Genomic DNA, 27,863 nt, shown 5'->3' with positions numbered 1-27,863 from the left:
GCAACAACTCAGCAACAACATCCATCAAAAACTAGAAAGTCTAATGTAGTTCAAGTGAACCTTAAACCACCTAAGTAGATATGAACTTGTATGCTTAGCTTTCTTTTGTGCTTATAGACTATTAAGTCGTATCTGTTGTATGTTGAGATGTTTATATATACTCTTATCTTTTCCAATATTGCTTCTATCTTATTACTTGCTTCTAATATATGTCTTTCATTCTGACTTAATAACTTTCACACTTATAATCTACCAGCTCTGATCAACCAACACTTAAACAAAAATAAATCACTGAACAAACGCCCTGAGTACTTGAACTCAGATGCTCCGATATAAAAGATGCTCCGAGACATAAAATGCTCTGATACATAAATAATACTAAGGACGTTACTACTTAACTCTAATATCCTATTAATGTAACTTTGATTCCTTGTCAAGGACCATAACTCAGTATCATTATGACATTCTATTCCCTTGATATATTTCGCTATGATTACCATGCTTCTGACTTTGAACTTAATTTTACTATTGAACTTATGATGTCTAACATCTTTTCAATCTTAAGTAAAATTCTTTTTAGTAGCTCAAACCTTATGGGGGAGAATCCAGAAGCAAAGTAAGTCCAACTATTATGGGGGAGATTAATCATATTGTTCTTAACCTCTGATTTTTTTCCAACATCAAAATGGGGGAATTTGTTGAAACATAATTTTCATACTAATTTTAATTATGACAAAAAAATTAAAGAAATTAATATTCCCAAAATTAATAACACATTAAAATTAAATGTTGATTTATTTGGACTAAGGCGTTTGTTAAGTGTATTTAAGAAAGAAATAATCAAAGGCCTTAAGAATGGATCAAAGGCCCAAAGATGAACTTCAACCCAATAGCTAGAAGGATCCAGAAGTTAAAAGCCATGCCTAAATAAAGAATGATTCCGGAAGACATAAGATAAAGGCACAAGAGACAAGATCAACATTGACTCTGGACCTTTAACATATGCATCACCAAATAAGGAAAGAAGTAGAAGCTTCAAACAGCTTGTCCCCTGGTCAACTTGGAATCTTTGCCTCATTTGGCTACACAGTCAGACTGCCTCTGTCTAGATTCAGAAGCGTGGCATCTCGAAGATAGAACAGAAAAAAGCAGAATAACTATTGGCTAAGTACACTGGCTACTGAGGATGAAAGTGATAGAAGAGTCATTTCCCTCCAACGGTTATTTTGAATTTCGAAATAATCAGTCTCAAAGTGTCACTATAAAAGCCCCATCAATTGCTTCATTTGCACTTGATCATTAACGTTGAATTCAAGAGAGAATCATTATTGAAGTTCCAAAAAGCAAATCAAAAATCTATACACACTCATTGTATTCATTTGTGTAATAACTCTAAGTTCTTTAATTATGTTATGAGTAAGAACAAAACCATTAATAACTTAGAAAAGTTCAGAAGCTCTTCTGTTTGCTTCGGTTATAAGTGAACAGCAAGAGAGGTAGATAGATAGCTGAGTGTTGAGTGTAAAGGAATGTACTTTACAGAGCCTTTGTATCTATTGTAAGGGTTTATGCTCTACCTATTGGAAAAAGTTCATTGGTGGATTAAAACCTGGAAGAAGGTATTATGGGGACTGGATGTAGGCAGGAGGCCAAACCAATATAAATCACTGCGTAACAATTTCTCTAACCCTTTCCTTTTGATATATTTATATTGCTTGCTTCTGTGCTTAAAATTATATAACTTGCACTTCTGACTATTGTACTCAATAGTGTATTTAATCAAGTCACACAGAGGCTACCCCAGTTGTGTGGCTTAGTGCATAACGTTCAGAAGCAGAATCAAGCTTTGTTCCTGTTGAATACAACAAACAAAGTTTGCCTATGATTCCGAGCAGCCTTGTGCTATTGAATTAATTGTGAGAAATTTTATAAAGTTTTAAATTCATTAATAGTTCCATTCACCCTCCCTTTGGAACTAGATTCTATCTCACAAGGGACCAACACATACCTGACCCTTATTTGGATTGAAGAGAGGATAGTGAATATTAGGGATTCCAGCCGCAATTTTATTGATGTAGAGATACACCTTTGTGTGAATCAAACATGGAGATTTACAGGGTGCTACGGTTTCCCTGGAAGATCAAAGCGTGTTGATTCTTGAAATCTTCTAAGGATGTTGTCTTCGTCTTCTAACCTCTCTTGGTGTTGTATGGGAGACTGTATTCGAGATTGCATTCATGCTCAGTCTGTTTGGGTAGAGTATTGGGTGGCGATTTTCTTTACTTTAAAGATTGGTTGGCATTCATTCTTACGAATTTTAGTGCTGAGAATTGATCTTTGTAGGCTATGGTTGTGTGGAATATGTAGTTGAATAGAAACAATTCTATTTGGAATAATTCAAGGAATTATGTAGATGTTTGTTTTCGTCTAGGGTGCATTGGGTTGAAAGAGTGGCAGGATACTCAATCAAAGGGGATGAATGTTGGTTCCCAGGTTGTTCCAGGTGGGGCAGGGTCTGCTCGGGGTGCGATTTGCTGGTTACGACATCCTCTAGCTTGCTTTAAACTGAATGTGGATGCCTCTATTATCTCGGGGTCAGGTCTTCTGGTTTTAAGGGCGATGCTACGGGACTGCAACGACAAGTTTTGTGGAGCTTTTTCCACACTTGTGCGAGCTATGAGCATTCAGGAAGCTCTAACTTGGCTCAACAGAAAGGGTATGGACGACTGTCTTATTGAAACTGATGCAAAGATGGTGGTTTTAAATTTTAATCAACATGCCTTCAAGTCTTATTACGACATTGTTATTGATGATTGTAATAGGTTGATTCATTAGTATCATTTTTGCTCGTCGTTCTGCGAATAGTGTTGCCCATGAACTTGCAAGGGCATCTTATTATATGCCAGGACTGATGAAGTGGCATACTAGTCCTCCAGATTTCATTGTTTAAACCTTGTATTATGATTTTATGTAATACATGAGTTTTCTTTTAATAAAAAATTATAATTTTATATTTAATTATGTTTTTTTATATAGAAAACCCTCATTATTAGATAATATACAAGATGCCTTAATACCATTAGTAAGAGGAAATTTAATTTATCAGAAACTTAAATTCACAATTCAACCAGATTTTAGTGTATCATTAAAAGATAAACATAAATATTTAGCTTTAACTCTATATTATAAATTCGAAGGAATAAGAATGCCCCCAGGAAGTAAAGTAATTAGTATAGAAACAAAAATGATATATGCCCTTACAGGTAATCATCATATAAGAAAACAAAATATAGGGATATATTAGTACCAAAATTATACCATGAAATATTAGAACCACTAGAACATAAAGAAAACTCACTAATAACAATCCCAGAAGAAATATGTATATATTTTAATTGTAGAAAAATACAACCAATCCAAAAATTATTACCTAAGATAGAAGGAAGAAGGTTAAGTTTTAAGAAATAAATAATAAGACAACCGAGAACCTTAGATTTATTACATACATATTATGAAGATAAGTTACGAATAAAAGTAATATTATTTAATGAGCTCCTATCAACTGAATGTATAGCTGAAATTAATACTGGAACTAAAAGTTTAGTACATATTAGCAAAATAAATGAAAATAAATATGAACTAATAGAACCACAAACTTATAATTGTCGAATAGTACTAGAGAAATAATCATAACTAGAAGCATAAGAATTAGATTTAAAATTCAAGATCTAGAATATGAGATAATTGTAGGAGTAACAGAATATGATAGTACATATGCACTATTATTAGGATACGACTTTTTAAATAAAATAAAATATAAGATAAATAATGAAAAAATTACGATAGAAGACCAAAACAAAATACAGTATATAAATAAAAATATGAACATACGACAACAACTTGATAAAAAAAAGAAAATTACAAATAATAAAAACTATTATGGCGGAAACAATAATAGAATCTGAACTAAAATATTTAGAAATTGAATCTAAACAACAACGATTAGAATGTGAGATCAAACAATTAAAATCTTTATTAGAGAAACCTAAGAAAGAATGGATCAAACTTGAAGACGGATGGATAAAAAGAATTTACAAAGATGAGCGATCCTAACAAAAAATTGGACCAAATATGGATAGAAATTGTAGTAAAAGAACAATTGAATGATACTCTTAGTTTAATACAAGAAAATCAGATTCAAATCCAAGAAATGATAACACAGGAATTAACAAAATTATTGAATACATTGGAAATACCAACGTTTAAGATAATTTTGGAAAAATTAAACATGTTAGTAGCAAATATCGACAAAAGAAAGAGACCCTTAGAAGAAAGCTCTAGCATTACCTTAGGAGAAAATCTAAACGTTACTATAACACAGACTAAAACTCCAGAAATAGTACCAATAGATGCTTGGAGACGAAGCAAGAAACCCATAATGATGGATATAAGTGAAATAAAACCTAAAATCCCTGAAAAAGTAAATAAAACCTTAGATCTTTTAACACATTTACACAAAAAAGGACAATTCTAATGACAAGAACATAGTGTAATAACATTTCTTAAAAATCACGCCTGAGAAATTATTGAAAAAGAAAGATAAAAGTATGAACCGCTAAAAAATAGAAAACTCAAAGAACATGATGCGAAAACATCCAATATAGACGTAAACACCGAAGTAGAATATCTTCAACTAAAAATAGAAAAACAAAATCAAGAAATAAAAGACATGCAAAAAGAAAATATAAAATTAGTCATAAATTCGAATACAGAATGGGTCAAAAAATATAAAAAAATATAAACATAAGTTTAAACACACTAAAAAGAATTAAAAGAAACAAAGTTAGAACTAAAACAAACAAAAACACAGTTAATCCACATTAAAGATGAATTAAAAGAGTTAAAGGAAGAAGTAAGAGTCTTAATAATAATGGTTAAAGAAGTAAAAGGGAAAAATATTCACACCAGTAATAGTAGTAGTGATAGTTCCGATAGTTCAGATAATCAGAGTGAAAATAAACTAAAAATCATTGGATACATAGAAGAAACTAAAGATGAAACAAAATTAATAGAAGAAAATTATCAGATAATGAAAGCATTAGAAGAAATGAAAAACATTAATGCAATAATAGAAGAAGAACCAGAAAGTGATATAGAAAATAACGAATACACTAGGTATGAAGAATCAGATATAGGATCAGAAAATATAGTAAACGAAGATGCCGATAATTATCCAGAAGAAGAAATGATAGACCCCAAAACAAGAAATAAGTAGACGAATAAATGATTGGAATTTAGGAATGTATATAACCTTAATGAATTCATCTCATATTGAAAATTTAGATTATATGTATGACCTAATATCTAAAACAATGATAGGAAAAGTAGGATTTTGGATGGAATCAATAACTCATCGGTTAAGACCACAAATAGAAGCTTGTGCTCATGATTGGAAATCAATGTTATTATTATTTGATATGGTATTAAAAAGAGAATTTTTAGGAGAAAGATGGTTAGTGGCTAGAGAAACAGTATTTGCTGAAAAAAAAGCTGAAATAATAATGAATTTGAATAACATGAAATGTTGTAAAATTAGTAAATTACCAGAATATACTATCAGTTTTACTAAGTTCTTTTATGAAGCTAGATTCTTACCACAAGAAGGATTGATATATCAACAATTATATTATGACCACTTACCAAACCCATATAACAAGAAGTTTCAAAAGAATATACTCAATTAGAACCAAAAGAAAATACATTAGGAGAAAGAATTAGAGTGCTACGAGCTTATCTTATGAGAAAATGTGAAGAATATAGAGTTCAACAAAAGGTTAAAAAGGATAAGAAACTAGGATTACGTGAAATATGTGGATTCACTGAAAAGCGGTTAGTTTTTGGTTGTGATGATAAAATTAGAAGAAAATATAGACGATATAATCCTAATCGCAATTATAGAAATAATCCTACATATAAGAAGTCTTATACTAAAAAGTATGATTATGGACGATTTCGACGAAAAAGATTCAGATGATATAAAAATAATCCAGAAAATAGGAACAGATTTAAATATAAATGAAAGTTTAGGAAAAGACGAGAAAGACCGCTAAGGGATAAAAATACTAAGTTTACAGAATGTAAATGTTGGAACTGTAATGAGAAAGGACATTATGCTAATAAATGTCCTAAATCAAAACAAAAAGGTGTAAAATATATAGGAACAACAGAATTTATAATGAGTCTAGAACAAATAAGAGCAAGTGATATAAATGGCATAAAGAAGATGAATTTTATATTACTGAAATAGAAGATGATAACTCGGAATTAGAACCAATAGAATATGAAGATAGTGAAACTGATAACTAATGGTAGCCATATATGTAGAAGCACCAGTAGAATATAAACCTAATAAGACTATAAAACGCCGTATATTTATAGATAGTGGAGCTGGTATATGTTTAGCTAAGCAAGATGTATTAGTTTCTCATAAATGGAAAAGATCTAAAGGTCATAAGGTCAGAGTTACAGGATTTAATGAACAAGTTAAAGAATTAGATATTATAGCCGAAAATATGAGATTAATACTTAATAAGACAATATTTAGGTTATCCATAATTTATCAAGAAAATAATATGAAACAACATATATTATTAGAAAATAATTTCCTAGATTTCTTTAAAATCTAGCTTATAAAACCTGAAACAATAAGTGTTTTAACTCCTTGTAATAAATGGATTATCCTTAAGCGAGTCCTATCTTTATATCCACTAACAATACGTAATATCAAAACAAACATAGATATTAATGTAGAACTTTTAAAACAGAAATATTTAGACCATTTAAAAATAAACTTTGGAGAAAACCCCATAACCTTGTGGGAAAAAGAAAATATATATGCTAAGATAGAACTCATAAACCCTAATGATGTTGTTAGAACCAGACCAATCAAATATAGTCCTGGTGATCAAAAGGAATTTGAAATACAAATAAAAGAATTATTAGACTTAAAATTAATTCAAAAAAGTAAAAGCCCTCATAGAAGCCCAGAATTCTTAGTAAGAAAACATAGCGAACAAAAGAGAGGCAAAGCGAGAATGGTAATAGATTATAGAGAACTAAATAAGAAAATGATTTTTGATGGATATTTTTTACATTATAAGATAAATTTAATTAATAGATTATTAGGAAAAAAGTGGTTCAGTAAATTTGATTGTAAAAGTGGATTTTGGCAAATTAAACTTACTAAAGAATCAAGACCTTTAACAGCATTTAATGCACCACAAGGACATTATGAATGGATTGTGTTACCTTTTGGTTTCAAAAATTCACCCCAGATATTTCAACGAAGAATGGATACGATATTTAAAAAATTAAATGAATTATGTGTAGTTTATGTAGATGATATATTAATCTACAATAATAATATAGCAGACCATTGACAACACCTAGATGCATTTATAAAAACGGTAAGACAACATGGAATCCTTTTATCCGAAAAGAAATAAAAAATCTTTAAAAATAAAATAGAATATTTAAGATATATAATAGATAGTGAAGGATTACAACTACAAGATCATATAATAACTAGAATCGAAAATTTTAAAGAAAAATTAGATACTAAGAAAGAAGTCCAACAATTTTTAGGAATAATAAATTATGCATTAGATTATATAAAAGACTTACCAAAATTACGACAACACTTGCAAGAGTTAATTAAGAAACATAAATCATTTGAATGGACGACAACTCATACTGATACTATAAGAAAAATAAAAGAAGCAGTAAAAGTTCTTCCAAAATTGAGACTACCTAAAGATAATGATCAATTAGAATTATATACAGATGCTAGTGATATCGGATGGGGAGCAATCCTCATAGCATATAGAAAAGAAGATATCGACAAAGAAACTCCTTTAATATGTGGCTATAGATCAGGAACTTGGAAACCATCAGAGAAAAATTATCATATTAATGAAAAAGAATCACTAGCTGTTAAAAATGGAATTAAAGGCTTTAGATATCATTTATCATATTAATGAAAAAGAATCACTAGCTGTTAAAAATGGAATTAAAGGCTTTAGATATCATTTGTTACCCATAGAATTTATAATAAGAACAAATAATACACAAGTAAGAGCATTTATCAGAAATAAAATAGATCCCATACCAGAACTTAACAAAAGAAGGCATTGGCAGAGTTTTTTCAATTGCTATAATTTTGTTGTTAAGCCTATTTCTGGAAAACGAAATATCTTAGCTGATTTTTTGAGCATGAATGGAGACAATCTTCCAGAGAATATCAGAAATCAGAACCGCCAGATGCTGGCAATGATTAGAAATCATGAGAACTTTCTGGACAACCTTGAGGAAGAACTCAAGAAACTCCAGTCTCAGAATAATCAGAATATAAGAACCATGACTCCTAGACCGTCTTATGATTTGTTAGGAGATCTTCATAAGAAGCCAATTGATATACCAACTTCATCGAGTGGATTCTCATGAGCCACCACCCTGAACCATTCTAAGCTGATTAATTAGAAGTCATCAGAAATCACAACCTCTCAGGTGTTACAATTTCCTCCAGAAATGACAGAAGCATATAAGAATATTATGAAATTTTTTACATATAAGAAGAGTCAAACCGTATATAGAACCATTAAAATGACTAAATACCCTAGGTATATATGCTCAAAAGACTGCAGTCCAAATGTTGTTCAGAAACTATTTAGATATGGATTTCTGGACAAAGTCATGACTGATGAGAACCTTAATAGTGTTTCAAAACTACCATCTATAATACCTAGATCTATTGACGAACTTAGATTAAGATTTGGGAGAGGAATATTTTGTGTTCAAATTTTTAACGCTGCTATGGACTTAGAATAATTGCTAAGATCTTTAAAACTGGTAGGAATACTAAGATTGATGTAGATAATTCGGACCATCAATAGGAAATTCCATGCAAATTAGAAAATTTTAAATCTTGGTTAGGAGAAAAACGAGCACATGGGATCCATACGATCAAGTGCAGACTAGAAGACTATATTAGAAATAAAAAAAGGTTGCGATAATAGCTAGATCGAATCATGGAGAAGTTGAAGAAATGATAACTATCAATTATTTAATGGAAATAGGTGATGAAACAAGTCAACAGATTTTGACATAAATGCATATAAAATTAATGGATAAGAAATATAAGCATAGTTCAGAAACATTGGCCCATTATGAATCCGTATATGGACCAAGGAAATCATGTTTAATTAGAATTGAGCCCATGAATATTGACTCTATAAGGCCCAAAGAAAAAGCCCATCAAGGAAAAGAGGAGGATCCATTTATTTAGAAAAAGAGATAAAAATGTATAAGGAAAATAAGAACGATGTGGCAATAACCAAGAGTGAGGTGGCAATAAGATCAACATGTGTCAAGACATGAAGATATGAAGAAACATGTGCCAAGATGTAAAGCATGAGGTGAAAGAGCAAGATAAGAAGAATTAGACAAGTGTAGTCTAAAATTTTGTACTTTTAACTTTTGTAATGATGTAATCTTCCTTTTGGTAATTTTATCCTTTGATATTGTACCTATATAAAGAGAAGACATCTAATATATGAAACATAACTTGCTTTGAGTAATAAACTCTATCTTTCTCTCCTATATCCATGGATTTCTAAACTCCCCCTTTTAACATTCATAGTTGTTAAATACTTAAGTTTCACTTCCGTATAGCATATTAGTTTGAAAATATTAAGAGTTATAAAGCATCAATAGTTATCCTTTAGAAGAATCCAAGAAGTGTGTAGAGATGCTGGAACACAGACATAACCCATAATGATGAAGAAAGGGTGTCAGGCAGAGTTCAGAAGTCTCCACTGATGATTGCTTTGAAATGTATACTGAAATTCCTCTATAACTTTTGTTCTAATTAAATTAATTTGTTATAATTAGTTAAACTTAAAGATTTAATATATTATGGATGTTAAATTTCATTTGTTTACTTCACTGTTCATTTATCTTTCTACCCTCTTTAGGGCTTGATTGGATAGAGGGTTTAGTTAGGTTAATAAGGGTTGATAGAAACCCTTGTTTGAGAGGGAGAAGCGTTAGTAAGGGTTTCTATAAATTCATGTTTGGAACACACAAAAATTAGAAGGGTAAAAGTTTGGAGGGGTTTTAAAATGTTTCTTTTTAAGAAATTTCATCCAATTTTCAACCCTCCAATTTGGTGGGTTTGGAAGGGTTAGAAATTACCATTCATTCCCCTTCCTTCTCGTTCCTTACCTTTTCATACCATTCTTTACCATTCATTTATTAACTATTCTCTACCCTTCATCCAATCAAGCCCTTAAGGTAATAAGAGGGCTCATGCACACATAAAAAAAAACTTCATTTTGGATCCGATTCGAAGTTCAAGAGATTGGGCTTAAAAGGAATTCTATCTAGAGAAAATTACACAGAAATTCATATTTTAAAAACTATTTACAATTATGAAAATCGCTTTTATGTATTTTATCATTATATGATTTTAAATTTTAAAATATCAAAATATCATAATTTTATTTCTATTTTTATCAAATTTTCAGTTATTCAGTTGCAGGAAATAAAAACAGTTTTAAAAAAACCACCAAATATGACATTTAAATAAATTTATTTGACATTTAAATAAATTTATTTAAAAGTCTGACACAGTTATAAATAATTTATTAATTATGATCACTGTGTAATTTACCCTTCTATTCTATCTACGAGAATAGCAAATAGCAAGATACCAATCGCAATCGGAAACGGTATCGTTTCCTTGATTCACTAGGAAAAGAAAATAATATAATTTCCGTGTCCTCCTCTCGTCTTCCTCATCAAGCAAACTCCATAGCAATAACTTCTCTTACTCTGCACTCTAGGAACCACTTGTATTCAATTTTCTCCATAAAACCCTCCTAATTTCTCTTCTAGTCTCTTCGCTTCTCCATCTCCATCTCCATCTCTCCATCTCTCCATCTCCACCACCAACATGATGATGCTCAGAATCCGTAGCAGAGATGGCCTCGAGCGCGTCTCCTTCGATAATCCTAACATCACCATCTCCCAGCTTAAAACCCTCATCCAAAACCAGCTTCAAATCCCAATCCATAACCAAACCCTATCTACTAACCAGAATCTCCTCTTATCCAAATCCCCTTCCGATCTCCTCAATTTCACCGACATGTCTGACCCTACTATCCCTATTTCGGCTCTCAACATCGCTCATGGCTCCATTATATTCTTGGCCTACGAAGGAGAGAGGACGATTCGCGGACCTGCCGTTCAGCCCGCGGGTTCGTTTGGCCGGAAGATGACTATGGACGACCTGATTGCGAAACAAATGCGAGTTAGCAGACAAGAAAGCCCTCATTGTGAGTCGGTGTCTTTTGATCGAGATAGTGCTAATGCGTTTCAGCAGTATGTTAATGAGACGCTCGCTTTTGCGGTGAAAAGGGGTGGGTTTATGTACGGAACGGTGTCGGATGAGGGGAAAGTGGAGGTGGATTTTATATATGAGCCGCCGCAGCAGGGAACAGAAGAAAATTTGATGCTTTTGAGGGATCCGCAGGAAGAGAAACTGGTGGATGCAATCGCAGTTGGTTTAGGGATGAGGAAAGTGGGATTTATATTTACTCAAACTATTACTCAGGACAAAAAAGACTATACATTGTCGAACCGTGAGGTTCTCCAGGCAGCGGAACTTCATGCCGAGAGTGAGTTGAAAGAGTGGGTAACGGCGCTGGTGAAGCTGGAAGTGAATGAGGATGGGGGCGCCGATGTTCATTTTGAGGCTTTTCAGATGAGTGATATGTGCATTAGACTGTTTAAGGAAAAGTGGTTTGAGACTGAGATTGGAGAGGATATGGATCCTAAATTGTCTAAAATGAACAAGGAAGTTGTTGTTGGAGTTAAGGATGTTAGGGAAGTAGATAATGATTTTTTCTTGGTCGTCGTCAAGATTTTGGATCACCTGGTATGTTTTACTTTTCTGTGCTTCTCTTTTTGCAATTGAATTCTGCTGTCCATGGTTATTTGATGTTCTTTAGGATGATAAGTAGTTTTAGATTAATGATGATTAAGATAGAGGTAGATACCACTTTCATTGAGATAATCAACTGTTATTAATAATATCCTATTTTTAGATTAGTTCAGGGCTAGATGATTAACATGAGCATGCCTAGAATGAGTTGGAATTTAATAGTTTTTTGGGGGTTATAAGTTCTACATTCCTAAAGACACATGAGTTTTAGGAATGATAGTTTGCAACTTCTGTTTCAGTATGTAGATTATATTGTTTTACAGCCAAGATCATCTCAGTTCATGTTCAACTATTTGAGTTCATTTCTTGGTTTGGGAATCACATACAAAAATTTGGCCCTTATTATGACAGGCTGATGCATGACAAAATTTGTGTTGTTGAAAATTGTCATTGTGCTATTAGCAGAATTGGATTCATAAATGTAGCACAAATATGTTTAGCTGCCATGTAGAGAAGAAATCAAGTTCTTTGGGCAAATTAAGCTGGATATTGGCCCTTGACATGAGCAACTGCTGCCTTTAGAAGCATCCAATCTCTGCATTAAGAACTGTATAGATAGGATCATAATTCAATAATGATGTTTCAGGATGCATCTTAACCTAGACAGGTTTTGTTGCTATTTGATCGTGTCTAATAAAGTTGGTTGCAGCTCTCTGGATTTGCATTGAAATTCACCTGCATCCATAGTACATTTTCCTGCATATGATACTGCTACAAATACTGAGCTAATGACATTTTTGTTGTAATTTTCAATAGGAAGGCGAGCAAACTTGTATAGTATAGTTGATTGCATTCACTTGGGTTGAGAATTGAGAATACTGAATGTACTTTGCATGTTGCAGAGCTTGAATGAGCTGAGCTGTTCATTATGTGTTACTTATTTGAATGCATTGTTGCAGGGTCCTCTTACGTCATCCTTTCCGATAGAGAACAGGATAGTGCAAGTGACAACAAGGGCACTGAAGAATCATCTAGACCGCACAAAGAGTCTTCCATTTGTGAAAAGAATTGCGGATTTTCATCTGCTGCTGTTTGTGGGCAGGCTATTAGATGTTTCGGATGTTCCTGCACTGGCACAGTATGTTCAAACACAAACAGCAGTACCAGAAGGGTACCAGCTCCTAATTGAATCCATGGCCACTACTTGTTGATCAAACTCTGCATTGTCTGATTAGGTCTGGAGCAATCTGCATTTATTTCTGCTTCTGACTCAATTCATACACTGTCTATATGTACTTGCCACTTTATCAATTTCATATTTAAGTGTTTTAGGATATCTGATTTGATGTTTATAGTGTTCCCATTTCTAGATCTGAGGTATTTGCACTAGTTTCAGAGATTAACAGGAATAAAATGGCTGCATCAGCATCATCATACTCAATAGGAAAAATTACAAAATTGGGTCAAATGAGAGACCCATTTACATATTTAACTCATTTATTCAACCTACTACATATCTAGATTATGTTTGTGTGACTTTCCCAAAATACCCTTAATATGTTTGTAATTTTACGTCCCGTCTGTTTTCCTCCCGTTTTAATTCGCAGATTTCGCAATATGCGAGGTCTGCAAAGATAATGTTTGGTTCATTATATGATTTTAATTCACAGATTTCGCAATATGCGAAGTCTGTGAAGATAAAAGACGTGTTTTTAACAAAATTTGCAAAATGGTTTATAACAAAAAAAAGCACAACAATAAAGGATTCTAACATTAAAATCATAACATTATCAAAATTTACAACAGATTGACGCAATAAACTCCTAACAAATCATTTTAAGGTCATTGTGCTTAATATTGATGGAAATTTCTCCCTGTTTTGGAAGTTCAGACCTTGGGATGTGTTTTGAAAGTTCAGACCTTTTGGGACGAGAAATGGAAGTCCGGACCTTTTGGGATGGATGTTTCACATGTTCCATAACAAGATTGCCACAATAAACTCTTAACAAATCATTTCAAAGTCAATGCGACCAATCTTGATGAGATTTTCTTCCTGTATCAGAAGGAAAGTCATCTCCTCTGCATCCCGGTACACCGTGAAAGGGATGTTATGTATTCAACCACCTTCAGAAAAATTTAATCGTGTTAGATAGAAAAAGATGATTTGACTTCACGAAAAGAGGATTCGCGAAGTATGCGAATAGAAATGTGCAAGGAAGATGATGATCTTACTTCACGAAACGATGATTTCGCGAAGTCCGCGAGAACAAACATGATGATTTTACTTCGCGAAAAATCATGAACTTTTCTCTTCGCAGACTCCGTGTAATCCGTTTTTGCGAAGTCAAATCGTCATGTTTCAGGTCTTTCTCCTCGCAGACCTTCGCGAAACCAGATTACACGAAGTGATTTTCTAAAAAAAATGAAGAGAAAACAGTAGATACTTACATTTTTTCCGCCTTTCACCATTAAAATCGTCAATAACCATATGATAAACTGGGAAAAACGATGAAAATAACGTAGAATAACGATTTCTTCAATCCGCACAAGAAGAAAGAAACCAAGAGACGAGCAGAAACATGAAGATGAAGAACCATGGCTTCGTTTTCTAGCAATAGGAATATGAAGAATCAAGAGATGAAGAGAGGAATAACAGAAAGACATGATGATATAGAGAAATGGTGCAAATTTCGCGAAATATAAAGGAAGAGATGAAGATCAAAGGTCTGGAAATCATACGGGGAAGAGAAACCGTTCGCCTAGGAAGAGAAAGGAAAATGGGGGAGATGAAAGGTTAAGGGTATTTTGGAAAAGTCACACAAAATCAATTTAAATATGTAGTAGATTGAGTAAATGAGTTAAATATGTCAAATTGGACCAAATTTTATAATTTTCCCCATGTTTCATCTTCTACACCAAACAAACTCCTACCTAGAGAATGTCAACATGTTTGTTTATATAAGATTATCTATGCTTGCAAGTTAATTTGCTAAGTTCAAAACACAAAAATTGATGGAATCAATGATGAAATTTATATATATATATATATGATTACACTATGCTTATTTTGTTTTTTTATAAAGTAAACCTTACTTTGTTTTTGACATCTTTGAATAAACTTATTTTGTCAAATTTCACCATCATCTAATGGTAAAAAAAAATAAATAAAGTAACACTTATTTTGTCAAAAACAAAGTAAATATAGAAGGCACCTCTATATATATACCATAATTTTTTAGGGACAAGATATTTTCTGTATTAAATCAACTAGAGATATTTTATCAAACTTTGTACTCTTAATTGAAATTAGGAAAAAATACAAAAATAAATCTTGTGGTTATACTTGTTTTCGATTGCAGCCTTGTAGTTTAAAAATTTATAAAATGATAACTTGATGTTCATTCCGTTAGCAAACACATACCAAATTGAGTAACGGTGTTAAAAGTCAAAGGGAAAAGAGTTAATTTGGTCCTTATATTTATTTATTTTATAAATTAGCACCATTTATTATCTAATTATCACAACCAAACCCTAAAATTAAAAATAAAAATCAAATACATATTCTTCTCCATCTCTCTCTAATTTTTTTTTTCTTTCTCTCCTTTCTCTCCCTAAAAATACAAAATCAACTCAAAAAAATTTCGAATATGTAAAAATTTCCATTCAAGCGTCCATCGCCGCTACAGGAATTCTCAGAACTTCGAATTCATACATCGGTACATTTAATATATAGTTCCATTTTCTTATATATGGCTCAGTTTCGCTTCTCCCTGTTCTTTCTGATCCACATTTCCCTGTTTTCGAGCCTCTGTTTTGCGGCTGACCCCTTTGTCTCTTATGATTTAAGAATTACATACATCACAGCTTCTCCTCTCGGTGTTCCTGAGCAGGTTCGGTTTCTGCTCTCCTTCACTCTATGCCTTATATTGTTTTGTAAACGAGGGTTTCTTTCGAGCTTGATTCAGTGCTTTCTGTTTTTTCATTTTACTCTCTTCGATTTTCTGCGTTGGATCATGATAGTTCATGCACTTTTATTTTTACGCGGATTCTTTTTCTCTTAGTTATTTTGATGTAATATACTGTTAGTTCTTCTTCAAGATTGTGGTTCTTACTGCTTTATAGACTTTTAAAGCCGAGATTTACGATTTGTATTGTTTTTGGTGTTTGCCCTGTCTGTTTTTGTTAGAATCGGTAACATGTTCTCGCTGCTAAAAATGTATATCAAGCACCGAATACGATTTGGGGGATTATGAAGTTGATTAGTGTATTTTTAGGGAGAGAAGAGAGAGAAGAGAGAGAACGAACAAGAAAAATAAGAAATTTGAGAGGGATGGAGAAGATGTATTTGATTTTTATTTTTAATTTTGGGGTTCGTTTGTGATAATTAGATAATAAGGGGTGTTAAGTTATAAAATAAATAAATATAATGATCAAATTAACTCTTTTTTCTTTGACTTTTAGCACTGTTAGTCAATTTGGTATGTGTTTACTAATGGAATGGACCTCAGGTTACCATTTTGTAAATTTTTAAACCACAATGTTACAATAAAAAACAGATGTAACCACAAGGTTTATTTTTGTATTTTTCCCTTGAAATTGTTTTCGGGGTAAATAATTTATTAGTTTATATATTTTTAAAAACAAACTTTAGAGTTCGAGTTAAAAACAAGCTTTAGAGTTTGAGGTTTGACAAAATTAACTATTTGATTATTATACCTATAAATTTTATATAAATGACAAGTGTATCTTGTATAATTAAGATATTCTTTAATTAAGGGTATGTTTGGTTTAGCTGTTAGCTAAGAGCTGTCGTTGTTATTAGATGTTTTAGTGTTTTGTAAAATTATATTGAACTGATGTTGTTAGTATTTAAATTGTGTGGTATGGATATATTTTAAATTAATCAACAAATAAGTTATAAAGTAAAAAATGTATTACATAAATTAATAAAACTTAGGAAAAAGTACAAAAATAAACCTTGTGGTTACACCTGTTTTCGAACAACACCATGTGGTTTAAAAGTTTGCAAAATGGTACCTTGAGGTTCATTCCGTTAGCAAACACATACCAAATTGACTAACGGTGTTAAAAGTCAAAAGAAAAAGAGTTAATTTGGTCCTTATATTTATTTATTTTATAAATTAACCCCATTTATTATCTAATTATCACAAACAAAACCCAAAATAAAAAAATAAAAAATCAATTATACCATCTTCTCCACCACTTTAATTTCTTATTTTTTTCTTCTCTCTTCTCTCTTAATTTTTCTCTCTAACCAAACAAACACCCCTTTATTCCACCTCATTATTTAGAGATAAATTTGAACACTTTAGAATAAATTTTATAAAATCTGTTCTTTAACCTTTGCAACTTCTCTCATTCTAACCTCTCCAAACCCTTAATCCTATCAAAACCTATGAAAATCAGTTTCCAATGGTTGCTTAATATCGTTTCTTCATGCTCATTGTGTATATCCCTGCATTTCTTGAAGATTGCAAAGAAATCGAAGTTGCTCATTCAGTAGCAGCTACAAAGGTATGTCTTATAACTATTTTAGTTTTCAATTAACGCAAATTAAAGCGAATTAAGGTGGGGTTGTGGAGCAGATTCCTACTAAAATCTATAATTAATTTCAACTTTCTGCCACATTACTGTGCAGATTAAGAATAACAGCTTGTGAAATTTGTTTGAAATAAAGCTGATAGGAACTGAAATTTCATCATTTGGTCCCTTTGAGATTAAGTATTGAAATCAATTGAATCAGATTGAATCGGAACTGACTGAAGTTCGTATAAATCTTCTAGATTACCAGATTCATCTTGAACACCACATCCTACAAGAAAATTCGGTATGCATCCTCGAAACTGGTTATTTGCATTTATAAATAAGTACCCAGGTGGGCATTTACATGTAGGCCTCCCTTCAATTATGTTGCAGTAGCTATTATATCCACATGAACCACTTCCAAGCCTATCGCCTATAGCAGAACAAATATCTTGAGGAAGGTACTGCACAATTGACCAGCTTTGATTACCGATGGCTCCTTTAGGATACGTGTAGACAGTGAAAACTCCGGTATAATCAAGTGTTGCTTGGTAATAGTTCGCAGCTATGCTAGGTGCTACATTCTCGTTCTTCCATGGGAGTGTAATAAGGCTCTCTCCATTTGTGTCATCAAGTAGATATCAGAGGATGATTGGTTGAAAAACATAACTGATTCAGAATTGTTGCTAGAATTCTCAATTGTAAAATAAGAATCGTATTCAAATTCAGTTGGCCAAGCAAGATGGGTGAGTTTTAGAGGGGATAATGAGGTAGAATAACGGGGTGTTTGTTTGGTTAGAGAGAGAAAAATTAAGAGATAAGAGAGAGAAGAAAACAAAATAAGAAATTAAAGAGATAGAGAAGATGGTATAATTAATTTTTATTTTTCTATTTTGGGGTTTGTTTGTGATAATTAGATAATAAGAGGGTCAATTTATAAAAATAAATAAATATAAGGACCAAATTAACGCTTTTCCCTTTGACTTTTAACACCGTTAGTCAATTTGGTATGTGTTTGCTAACGGAATGAAGTACATGGTACCACTTTGCAAACTTTTAAACCATATAGGTGTTATTCGAAAATGGGTGTAACCACAAGATTTATTTTTGTACTTTTCTCTAAAACTTATCTAAATAAAAAAATAAAAAAATTTATTAAACGCAATAAAACCTTATTTTTTCGGCAATTATGTTATAGAAATAGAAATATGTTAAAGAAGAAACATATTTTATGGAAATAAGAAAGATAATTTTGTCAATAACAAATAACTACAAAACGTTGTTCATGAAAAACTTCAAAACGAGCTTTTCATGAAAAGCTCTTTAACGTTGTAATTTTCAGAGAAAATGTTAAATGCTCAGTTATATAAACCTAATACAATGCTATATTTCCTATGGTTTGGAGTGAAACGTTAAACATTCATCCGAAAAGTTTTTTTGTCACATGAACAAATCATGGTTGTCAAAACCGGACCGATCAAAGAACCGGAAAAGATAAAATGTTAAGGGTTTGAGGTTTAACCGGGGTTCAACCAGTATTCAAAAATCATGTGCAAATTATATTTCTATTCATATTTAATCTTATAACATAGTATAATTTTAACTATATTGCTGAATTTTATTCAAGTCTTTTTAAAAATGATGAGGTCTTGCCGCAGAATTATGATCTAGTTTATGAGGTTGTTCCACATCTTGTCTCTGACTTGGATAATGATTTGCTTACTCGTTGCCCGGATATGAATGAAGTTCGTATGACAGTCTTTGCAATGGATAACAGTAGTTCTCCTCGACCTGATGGGTTTTCTGGGGTCTTTTTTCAGTCTTTCTGGGATATTGTTGGTGCTGATGTGTTTGCTGTTGTCAAAAGCTTCTTTATGAGTGGTATGATACATCATGGCCTGTGCTCTAGTATTATGGTCCTTATCCCGAAGGTGGAGGGTGCGATATCTCTTGATCAGTATAGGCCTATTGCAATGAGCAACTTTAGTTTTAAAATAATTGCAAAAATTTTGGTTGATAAACTCGCTTCTATTGCATCTCGTATTGTTTCTCAGAATCAATTTGCATTTATTCATGGACGAAATATTCACCAATGCATTTCGCTTTCTTTTGAAGGCACTAATATGCTTCGTAAAAAGTGTTTTGGAGGGAACTTAGCCTTGAAGGTTGATATCAGGAAAGCTTTTGACACTTTAAATTGGAATTTTTTACTTGTCGTGATGGACGCTTTTGGTTTCTCTATTTAATTCAGAGACTGGATTCTGAATGTTTTATCTGCATCTCAGATTTCAATTTTGAACAATGGAGCCATTAGTGGATATTTCAGATGTTCAAGAGGGGTTCGACAAGGCGATCCGCTGTCTCCTATATTGTTTGGTATTGCCGAGGAGTTTCTTAGCCGTTGGTTGCTTCACCTCGTGGATACTGGGCGACTTGCTCCAATGCAATATACTTCTGCAAAGGTGTTTCCGACTCATTTATTTTATGCTGATGACATTCTTCTCTTCTGCAGGGCCTCTTCGGGTAATCTAGCTGTTATTAAGGGTGTATTTGAGTTGTATGGATCTATCTCGGGTCAGTGTGTTAGTTGGAACAAATCTGAATTATTTCTGGGCTCCTTTGTTTCTTCTCGACGTGGCAATCATCTTGTTGATATTATTGGTATTCGTCAAGGGTTTGTTCCATTTCGCTATCTTGGAGTCCCTTTGTTTTTTGGTTTACTAAAGACACGACATCTGACTAGTTTGATGGATAGGGTGCTTGCTCACTTTGCTAAATGGAAAGGGCATTGTTTGTCTATGGCTGGGAGAGTGACTGTTAGGCATGAATATGACTACAATTAAACAGCATTTTAATAACATTTTATGTGCATTTCAGGCAAAATATTCCGAAATATATGGTCTTATAAGTGTTTTATGCAGATTGTATTGATCAAGTCAAAATGGGCGATAACACAGCCTGTTTTGCAACAAACCATAAGGAGTTGAGCGCCCTTTGAACCAGCGGATTTTCGCTGTGTACCCGATGAAGGATAGCGACTAAACAAGTGACAGGTGCGGCGTGGTAGCAGTTGCAGGAGCAGAGTACGCAGGGAGGCAGGAAAGCAACATGATAAAAAGATGGATCACCCCTTGAATGTTCAAGGGTCAACTTAAATTAATCATTCCCTAGTTTTAGTAGCTGTAGGAAAACAATCTTATTTTGTAATATTTTGGTGCATGGTTCGTTTTTCTTCCTTTATATAGACGTAGTCGAGGGAAGGAAAAGGACCACCTTTTTATTTTGAAAGACAATTAGTTTTAGGAGAACTTTTGAAGAGAGTCGAAGCTCTCTTAGGACGATGACGCCTCCAATGGAGGTCTGTGGAACTAACTCAGGCTATTCACTCTTTACCATGAGTGAGTAGTCATTTTGAATGGGTTTGGCCAGTTAGGGCCGGTTATGTAAGTCTTCTATTATATTATTTATGAATGAATGGTGATATATTATGTTGTGCTTGATAAACTTTTAACTCCATTGCTTAAGGCATGCATGTTGGTGTTAGATGCATGATAGGAAACTGCTTTCATCTTCACGGAACTATTTATCAAGCATTCAACCTCGAAACAGAGATGTCAGGAGGTTGTATCAAGGGTTTTCTTAAATAGAAATGATGTTTCAATCGTAATGCAAGAATGAACCAACTGTAGGGACGCTGAAAGTTGTAGTACCTCTTAGAATCTTAAGAACACACGAGAGTTGACTTAAGTGAGCATTAAAGCAGAGACCTTGACATCACTTTACGTCATTCATGAATAAATAGGGTGTTTAGAGACTGAAAGTAACCTGTTCTGTTGTGCTTGACCTATTCTGCCTTTTTATCATTAAGTACTCCTTGAAATCAACTTAAGATTTGATCTTGTTTATGTTTGAACAACACCTCTCAAATTAAAGAATTGACACACACCACACCCTGTTCTACAAAGTATTTCTTGTAAACTTTGATTCTCAATCCCTGTGGATACGATACTGGACTTATCATTTTATTACTTGTATCTAGTGCACTTGCTAGAGTCTATTCTGAGGACAACAAGTTTTTGCGCCGTTGCCGGGGATTGAAAGCAACAAAGTTTATACGAACTTTTCTGTGAAACAAGGTGTTTTTAATCTGTTTGTTAAATAGTGCAGTCAGAAGGAATCTTTATCAGTTTATGCGCAGGGCTGGACCTCCTGTTTTTCCTATCGATCTCGAATTAGAGAGAACGTGTAGACGAAACAGAGCAGGAGCTCGACGTGCACGACAAAGAGAACGACAAAGAGAGAGAAGAATGGCTGGAAGGGTACCACCCGAACAACCAGTTCAACCAAACCAAGAAGAAGAAGGGGAGAATAACAACCCTCCTGTCATGCGAATCAGAGATTATTCAAGGCCAACCACGGAAGGACATTCATCATGTATCGTCTTGCCAAACGAGGGGAACAATATGTTCGAAGTAAAAGCGTCGATGATACAAATGTTACAAGCCGCAGTACAGTTCAACGGATACCAATCAAAAGATCCAAATGGGCATATTCTCAAATTCATCACGCTGTGCAACACGTTCAGATCAAACAGGGACGTTTCTGACGACGTAATCAGACTGAAGCTATTCCCTTTTTCCCTAAGGGACAAAGCGAAGACTTGGTTAAACTGCTTGCAACCAGGAACGATCACCACTTGCGAAGAAATGGCTGGTGCGTTATTAATGAAATATTTCCCACCACGACAAGCCATTAAGCTCAGAAACGAGGTTTCCCATTTCGTGCAAGAAGAAGATGAATCCCTAGCCGAAGCATGGGAAAGGTATAAGGAACTACTAAGAAGAGTACCCAATCATGGCATTCTTATGTGGATGCAGATGCAGAACTTTTACAATGGGGTAACCAACATCTATAAGATCCAGATCGAATCTATTGCCAATGGAAATCCCGAAGATCTGGAACCTCAGGCCTTGTACGACCTTATTGAGAGAGTAGTGAGCACAAGTTATAACTGGCACTCTGCTAGAAGTGAGGGAAAAAGAGCGGGAAATGAAGATGTTGTGTCAAAATTGACAAGTCAGGTAGAACAGCTTGCTAGACAGCTCGGCAAGATAAATGTGTCCTCGATCCACAACGAACCACCATTCATTGACATTTGTGATTTTTGTGGAGGCCTTCATTTTGGCATCAACTGTCCCGGAGTTAAGCATGGAAAGGGCACACAGGCAGAATGTGATTATGCAGGGTATAATCAGAGGAATCCACATAACCCGTATTCCAACACGTATAATCCTGCCACAGGAAACCATCCGAATTTTGGATGGACAGGCCAGCCGAACCAGCAGGAACAACCGAGATATCAACAATAGCAAGGAGGACATTACCAGAGACAACCTCAGCAGCATTACAAACAACCTGTTCCACCAAAGGAAGATATAGAGCCAGATATGAAGACGATGATGATGCAGTTCATGAAACAGACACAAGCTTCGATTAAAAATCTGGAAACACAAGTCCATCAGTTAGCTGCATCTACGTCAAAAGGGAAGGGAATAATGCCAAGCAACACAGAGCCGAATCCAAAGGGCGATGTCATGGTGATAACTCTGAGATCTGGTAAGCAAACCCAACCCATTATTTCTACTGATGAAATTGTTGAATTCGCAGGAACATCCAAAGAAGCTGAAGGGGAGCAGGAACAAGTTGTTCCCAGTGAAGAAGAAACCAAGAAAACAACCATTACCGGTAAGCAGGATCAGGGGGAAAGTGAAAGAATGTATAAGCCACCTCCGCCGTATGTTCCACATGTGCCATATCCAACGTGGTTGATCAACAAAAAGCTGGAAGAACAGAATTCTAAGGTGTTGGACATCTTAAGGAAGTTGCACATCAACATTCCTTTCGTAGAAGCATTGGCACAAATGCCGACATACGCAAAGTTCCTCAAAGATATCCTGTCAAACAAAAAGAAGTTGGAAAACATTTCCATGATCCAACTCAACAGAGATTGTTCGTCAATACTCCAAAACAAGCAGCAGCTACCTAAAAAGCTAAAAGATCCAGGGAGTTTTTTTATTCCTTGCTCAATTGGAAAGCTAAATATTGAAAATGCACTATGTGACCTAGGAGCTAGCATAAACTTAATGCCTTATTCGGTATATGCTAAACTTGGATTAGGAGAACCCCAACCTACTCGTATGTCAATTCAGTTGGCCGATCGTTCAGTATGCTATCCTAGGGGAGTTGTGGAAGATGTGCTAGTCAAAGTAGGAAAATTCATATTGCTTGTTGATTTCATTATAATGGACATTGATGAAGACTTGCATGTTCCTATTATCCGAGGTAGACCATTTTTAGCCACGGGTAGAGCATTGATAGATGTAGGAGAGGGACAATTATTCTTGAGGATTAATGGAGAGGAAGTCATTTTCAAAATGAACGAGGCAATGAGACGTGCAAACAATAATGATGACACATGATGTTTCTTGGATGAGTTTCAAAGTCTTTCTACTTTGCAGGAACATGACACTCTGGAGACTCTATTGGGAGAAGAAGTGAACTTATGTGAAGGAACAGGCTGTTCCATTGAATCTAACTTACCGACACCTCCTTTCGATCCTACTGTTCCTACTCATCTAGAACCATCGGAGATACCAACTGTGCCAGTGTCTAAACCAGAATTGAAACCGTTACCTGCACACCTCGAGTATGCCTTCCTGGAACCACCCAGTGGGAGTCCAGTTATTATATCCTCAAAGTTAACTCCTGATCAGAAAGCGCAACTCATGGAAGTTTTACGAAGAAACAAGGACGCAATCGCATGGAAAATTGATGATATCAAAGGTATCAGTCCGGCAGTCTGTGTCCACAGAATCTTGATGGAGAAGGAGCACAAGCCATCTGTCCAGCCGCAACGCAGACTGAATCCCCACATGAAGGAGGTTGTGCGAAAAGAGGTGATCAAGCTTCTTGATGCCGACATTATTTACCCAGTCTCTGATAGTGTGTGGACCAGCCCTGTTCACGTTGTACCAAATAAGGGAGGAACAACCATAGTCCTCAATGAGAAAGACGAGTTGGTGCCCACGAGAACAATAACAGGATGGCGAGTTTGTGTGGATTACAGAAAGCTCAACGAAGCCACAAGGAAGGATCACTTCCCTTTGCCCTTCATTGATCAGATGTTGGAGCGGTTAGCGGGATATGCCTTCTATTGTTTTCTTGACGGTTATTCAGGATACAACCAGATCGCAATTCATAGTGAGGATCAAGAGAAGACAACGTTCACGTGTCCTTACGGGACCTATGCCTACAAACGAATGTCGTTTGGACTGTGCAACACTCCAGCCACTTTCCAAAAATGTATGATGTCCATTTTTCATGACATGGTGGAGCGGACCGTAGAAATATTCATGGACAACTTCTCTGTTTATGGAAACTCTTTTGAGAGCTGTTTAAACAACCTCAAAGCCGTACTTGTGCGATGCAAGGAGACCCACTTGGTTTTGAATTGGGAGAAATGCCACTTTATGGTTACGGGTGGAGTTGTTCTCGGGCATAAAATTTCAGAAAAAGGGATGGAAGTGGACAAAGCGAAGGTGGAAGTGATAGAAAAGCTAGCTGTTCCGGCCAATGTAAAAGATGTGCGAAGTTTTCTGGGGCACGCAGGGTTTTACCGAAGGCTTATCAAAGATGATTTTTCAAAGATTGTGCTACCCTTGTCAGCATTACTTCATAAGGAAGCGGAATTTCCTTTTAATGCAAGCTGTTTAAAGGCGTTCGAACTATTAAAGAGCAAGCTGATCAACTCACCTATACTGGTAGGACCCGACTGGGAACAGCCGTTTGAGATAATGTGTGACGCAAGCGATACTTGTGTGGGAGCTGTTCTGGGGTAGAGGGTTGAGAAGAAATTTCGGCCTATCTATTATGCAAGCAAAACATTGAACGAGGCCCAACAGAACTACACCACTACAGAGAAGGAACTTCTTGCAGTTGTGTATGCCTTCGACAAATTTCGACCTTACTTGGTGCTGTCCAAAGTTGTTGTGCACACAAACCATGCTACGCTGCGCTACTTGTTCGCGAAAAAGGATGCTAAGCCTAGGTTAATCCACTGGTTATTGCTGCTTCAAGAGTTTGATCTCGAATTTAGGGATAAAAAGGGAACGAAAAATGTCGCGGCTGATCATTTGTCAAGAATTTCTCACCAAAGCAGCCAGGAACAACCAGAGATTTTGGAAAGATTTCTAGACGAGCGTCTATACGCCGCACAACCTGCGCCATGGTTTGCCGATATTGCTAATTACCTAGCAAGTTCGCTTAAGCCTCACAACCTGTCCACTAATCAGAGGAGGAAGTTCTATGCTGAAGTTAAATATTATTTCTGGGAGGACCCCTATCTTTTCAGGTTATGCGCCGACCAAATTATTCGAAGATGTATATCTCAAGAGGAGGGACAGGCTGTTCTAAGCCATTGTCATGACCGAGAAGCTGGAGGACACCACAGCGCCAGCAGAACTGCAGCAAAAGTACTTCAATTAGGTTTTTTCTGGCCAACACTCTTTAAGGATGCCAATCTGTTCGTTCGCACTTGCAATGAGTGCCAATGAACAGGCAATATCTCAGCTAGAAATGCCATGCCCCTCAACAACATAGTTGTTTGTGAAATTTTTGATATATGGGGAATAGATTTTATGGGTCCATTCCTTACATCTTTTGGGCATAAATATATCTTAGTGGCTGTAGATTATGCGAGCAAGTGGGTTGAAGCAATGGTTAGTCCCACCAATGACGCCCGTGTGATTGTAAAATTCCTGAAAAGGCTGTTTGCCCGATTCGGTGTCCCACAAGCGATCATTAGTGATCAAGGAACCCACGTTTGCAATGCCAAATTTGAGAAGCTAATGGGCAAGCTTGGAGTCTCTCACATAATTGCCACACCTTACCATCCACAAACAAGTGGACAGGTGGATATTTCCAATCGTGAAATCAAAAGAATTTTAGAAAAGACTGTTGGCAGTTCTAGGAGAGACTGGGCAAACAAGCTTGACGATGCTCTTTGGGCGTATAGGACGGCCTATAAAACACCAATCGGGATGTCTCCGTTTAGATTGTTATATGGAAAGTCTTGTCACTTGCCGGTTGAAATGGAACACAGGGCTTTTTGGGCATTAACATTTTTAAATTTTGAGCAACAGGCTGTTGGAGATCAGCGAAAACTTCAACTCTGTGACATGGAAGAGTTCAGGTTGTTCTCGTATGAAAATGCCGTGAATTACAAAGATAAAACAAAGGTGTGGCACGATAGAAAAATCTAGACAAAGACGTTCCACGAAGGTCAAAGAGTTCTCTTGTACAATTCGAGACTCAGCTTGTTTCCTGGGAAGCTGAAATCAAGATGGACGGGATCTTATCTGGTGAACAAGGTGTTTGGTCATGGTGCAGTTGAAATTGGCAAGGAAGGTCAGGAACCTTTTAAGTTGAATGGGCAAAGATTGAAACCCTATTTAGAGAACGATCACACAAGGAAGATCGATACAGTTCACTTCCAAGACCCCCCAAGCCAGTAGAAGCACAAACAGGGTGTTCGCTACAAACAACAATTGTAGCACAAGTAACATTGCATTTAAATTAGTTTCAATTTCAAATTTTGTTAAGTAATGTCAAAAGTAGTTTAGATCCATTTTGTGTTTTGCAGTGGTCCGTAGTGAGTATCTCCGGAATAAGCACAGTTGTAAAACTTGCACCTTCTCATAAGGGTCAAGTTTTACGACCTTACTTGTTCAAATAGGGAGTTGATTTCCCATCAAACAGGGCTATCATTGGAAGTTGGGCAGCGAAATAAAAGCCTGAAAAGTAAAAACGTCTAATCCTATGTCACTAGGCTCTTATTTCGTTTGCTCTCTTTTTCTCGATGCAATCGAACAGATAGGGCGAAGTAAATTCAAAAATTTGAAACGTGATCGTTCATCACCCAGTGGTCTATTCCAAGGTACGCGCCTTTTGCCAATTTGTCCAGGTGGCGTCCTTTGGACCGCTGTTTAGACGAGGTGTCGCGGCCTAATCTCCCGGGCGGACCGGGGGGTGGACAACCTCATGGCGACGTAAGCGGTGATTGGCGCCGAAAGCAACCAATCGTGGAATCAAGCTGCTCGGCAGGACCGGAGCTCGGAGATATGGAAGAGTCGCCACCCACGAATGGCAAAATGAACACCGATCCCTTGCGGGAGACCGGTGTGGGTTCGGGAAACTTAGGTACGAGCCGAGAAGGCTAGCTCCTTTCCGGAGAAAGGCTACTAGGCACCCCGACATCGCC

General features: G+C 35.2%; 1 protein-coding gene and 1 non-coding gene across 2 annotated transcripts; one reads left to right on the top strand and one right to left on the bottom strand.

Moving 5' to 3' along the window:
• Positions 1-10,846: 10,846 nt before the first annotated feature.
• On the top strand, positions 10,847-13,375 carry LOC136218361 (NPL4-like protein 1). Its single transcript, XM_066005183.1, has 2 exons — positions 10,847-11,995; positions 12,961-13,375. The coding sequence occupies exons 1-2, from the start codon at positions 11,012-11,014 to the stop codon at positions 13,210-13,212; spliced, it is 1,236 nt and encodes a 411-aa protein (XP_065861255.1). The 5' UTR covers positions 10,847-11,011; the 3' UTR covers positions 13,213-13,375.
• Positions 13,376-22,299: 8,924 nt separating this feature from the next.
• Positions 22,300-22,406, bottom strand: LOC136221014 (small nucleolar RNA R71). Its single transcript, XR_010684807.1, has one exon. It is a non-coding gene; the product is annotated as a small nucleolar RNA R71 (small nucleolar RNA).
• Between the last annotated feature and the right edge of the window lie 5,457 nt (positions 22,407-27,863).

This window comes from Euphorbia lathyris, chromosome 2, assembly GCF_963576675.1.
Source record: "Euphorbia lathyris chromosome 2, ddEupLath1.1, whole genome shotgun sequence".
Taxonomy (NCBI): Eukaryota; Viridiplantae; Streptophyta; class Magnoliopsida; order Malpighiales; family Euphorbiaceae; genus Euphorbia; species Euphorbia lathyris.
Note: the sequence above shows the minus strand (reverse complement) of the source record. Positions and strands in the feature narration are given on the sequence as shown.

Coding starts and splice junctions, on each gene's coding strand:
- LOC136218361 (XM_066005183.1), top strand. CDS start 11,012: ATGATGATGCTCAGAATCCGTAGCAGAGATGGCCTCGAGCGCGTCTCC. Junction 11,996..12,960: donor TCAAGATTTTGGATCACCTG/GTATGTTTTACT, acceptor GCATTGTTGCAG/GGTCCTCTTACGTCATCCTT.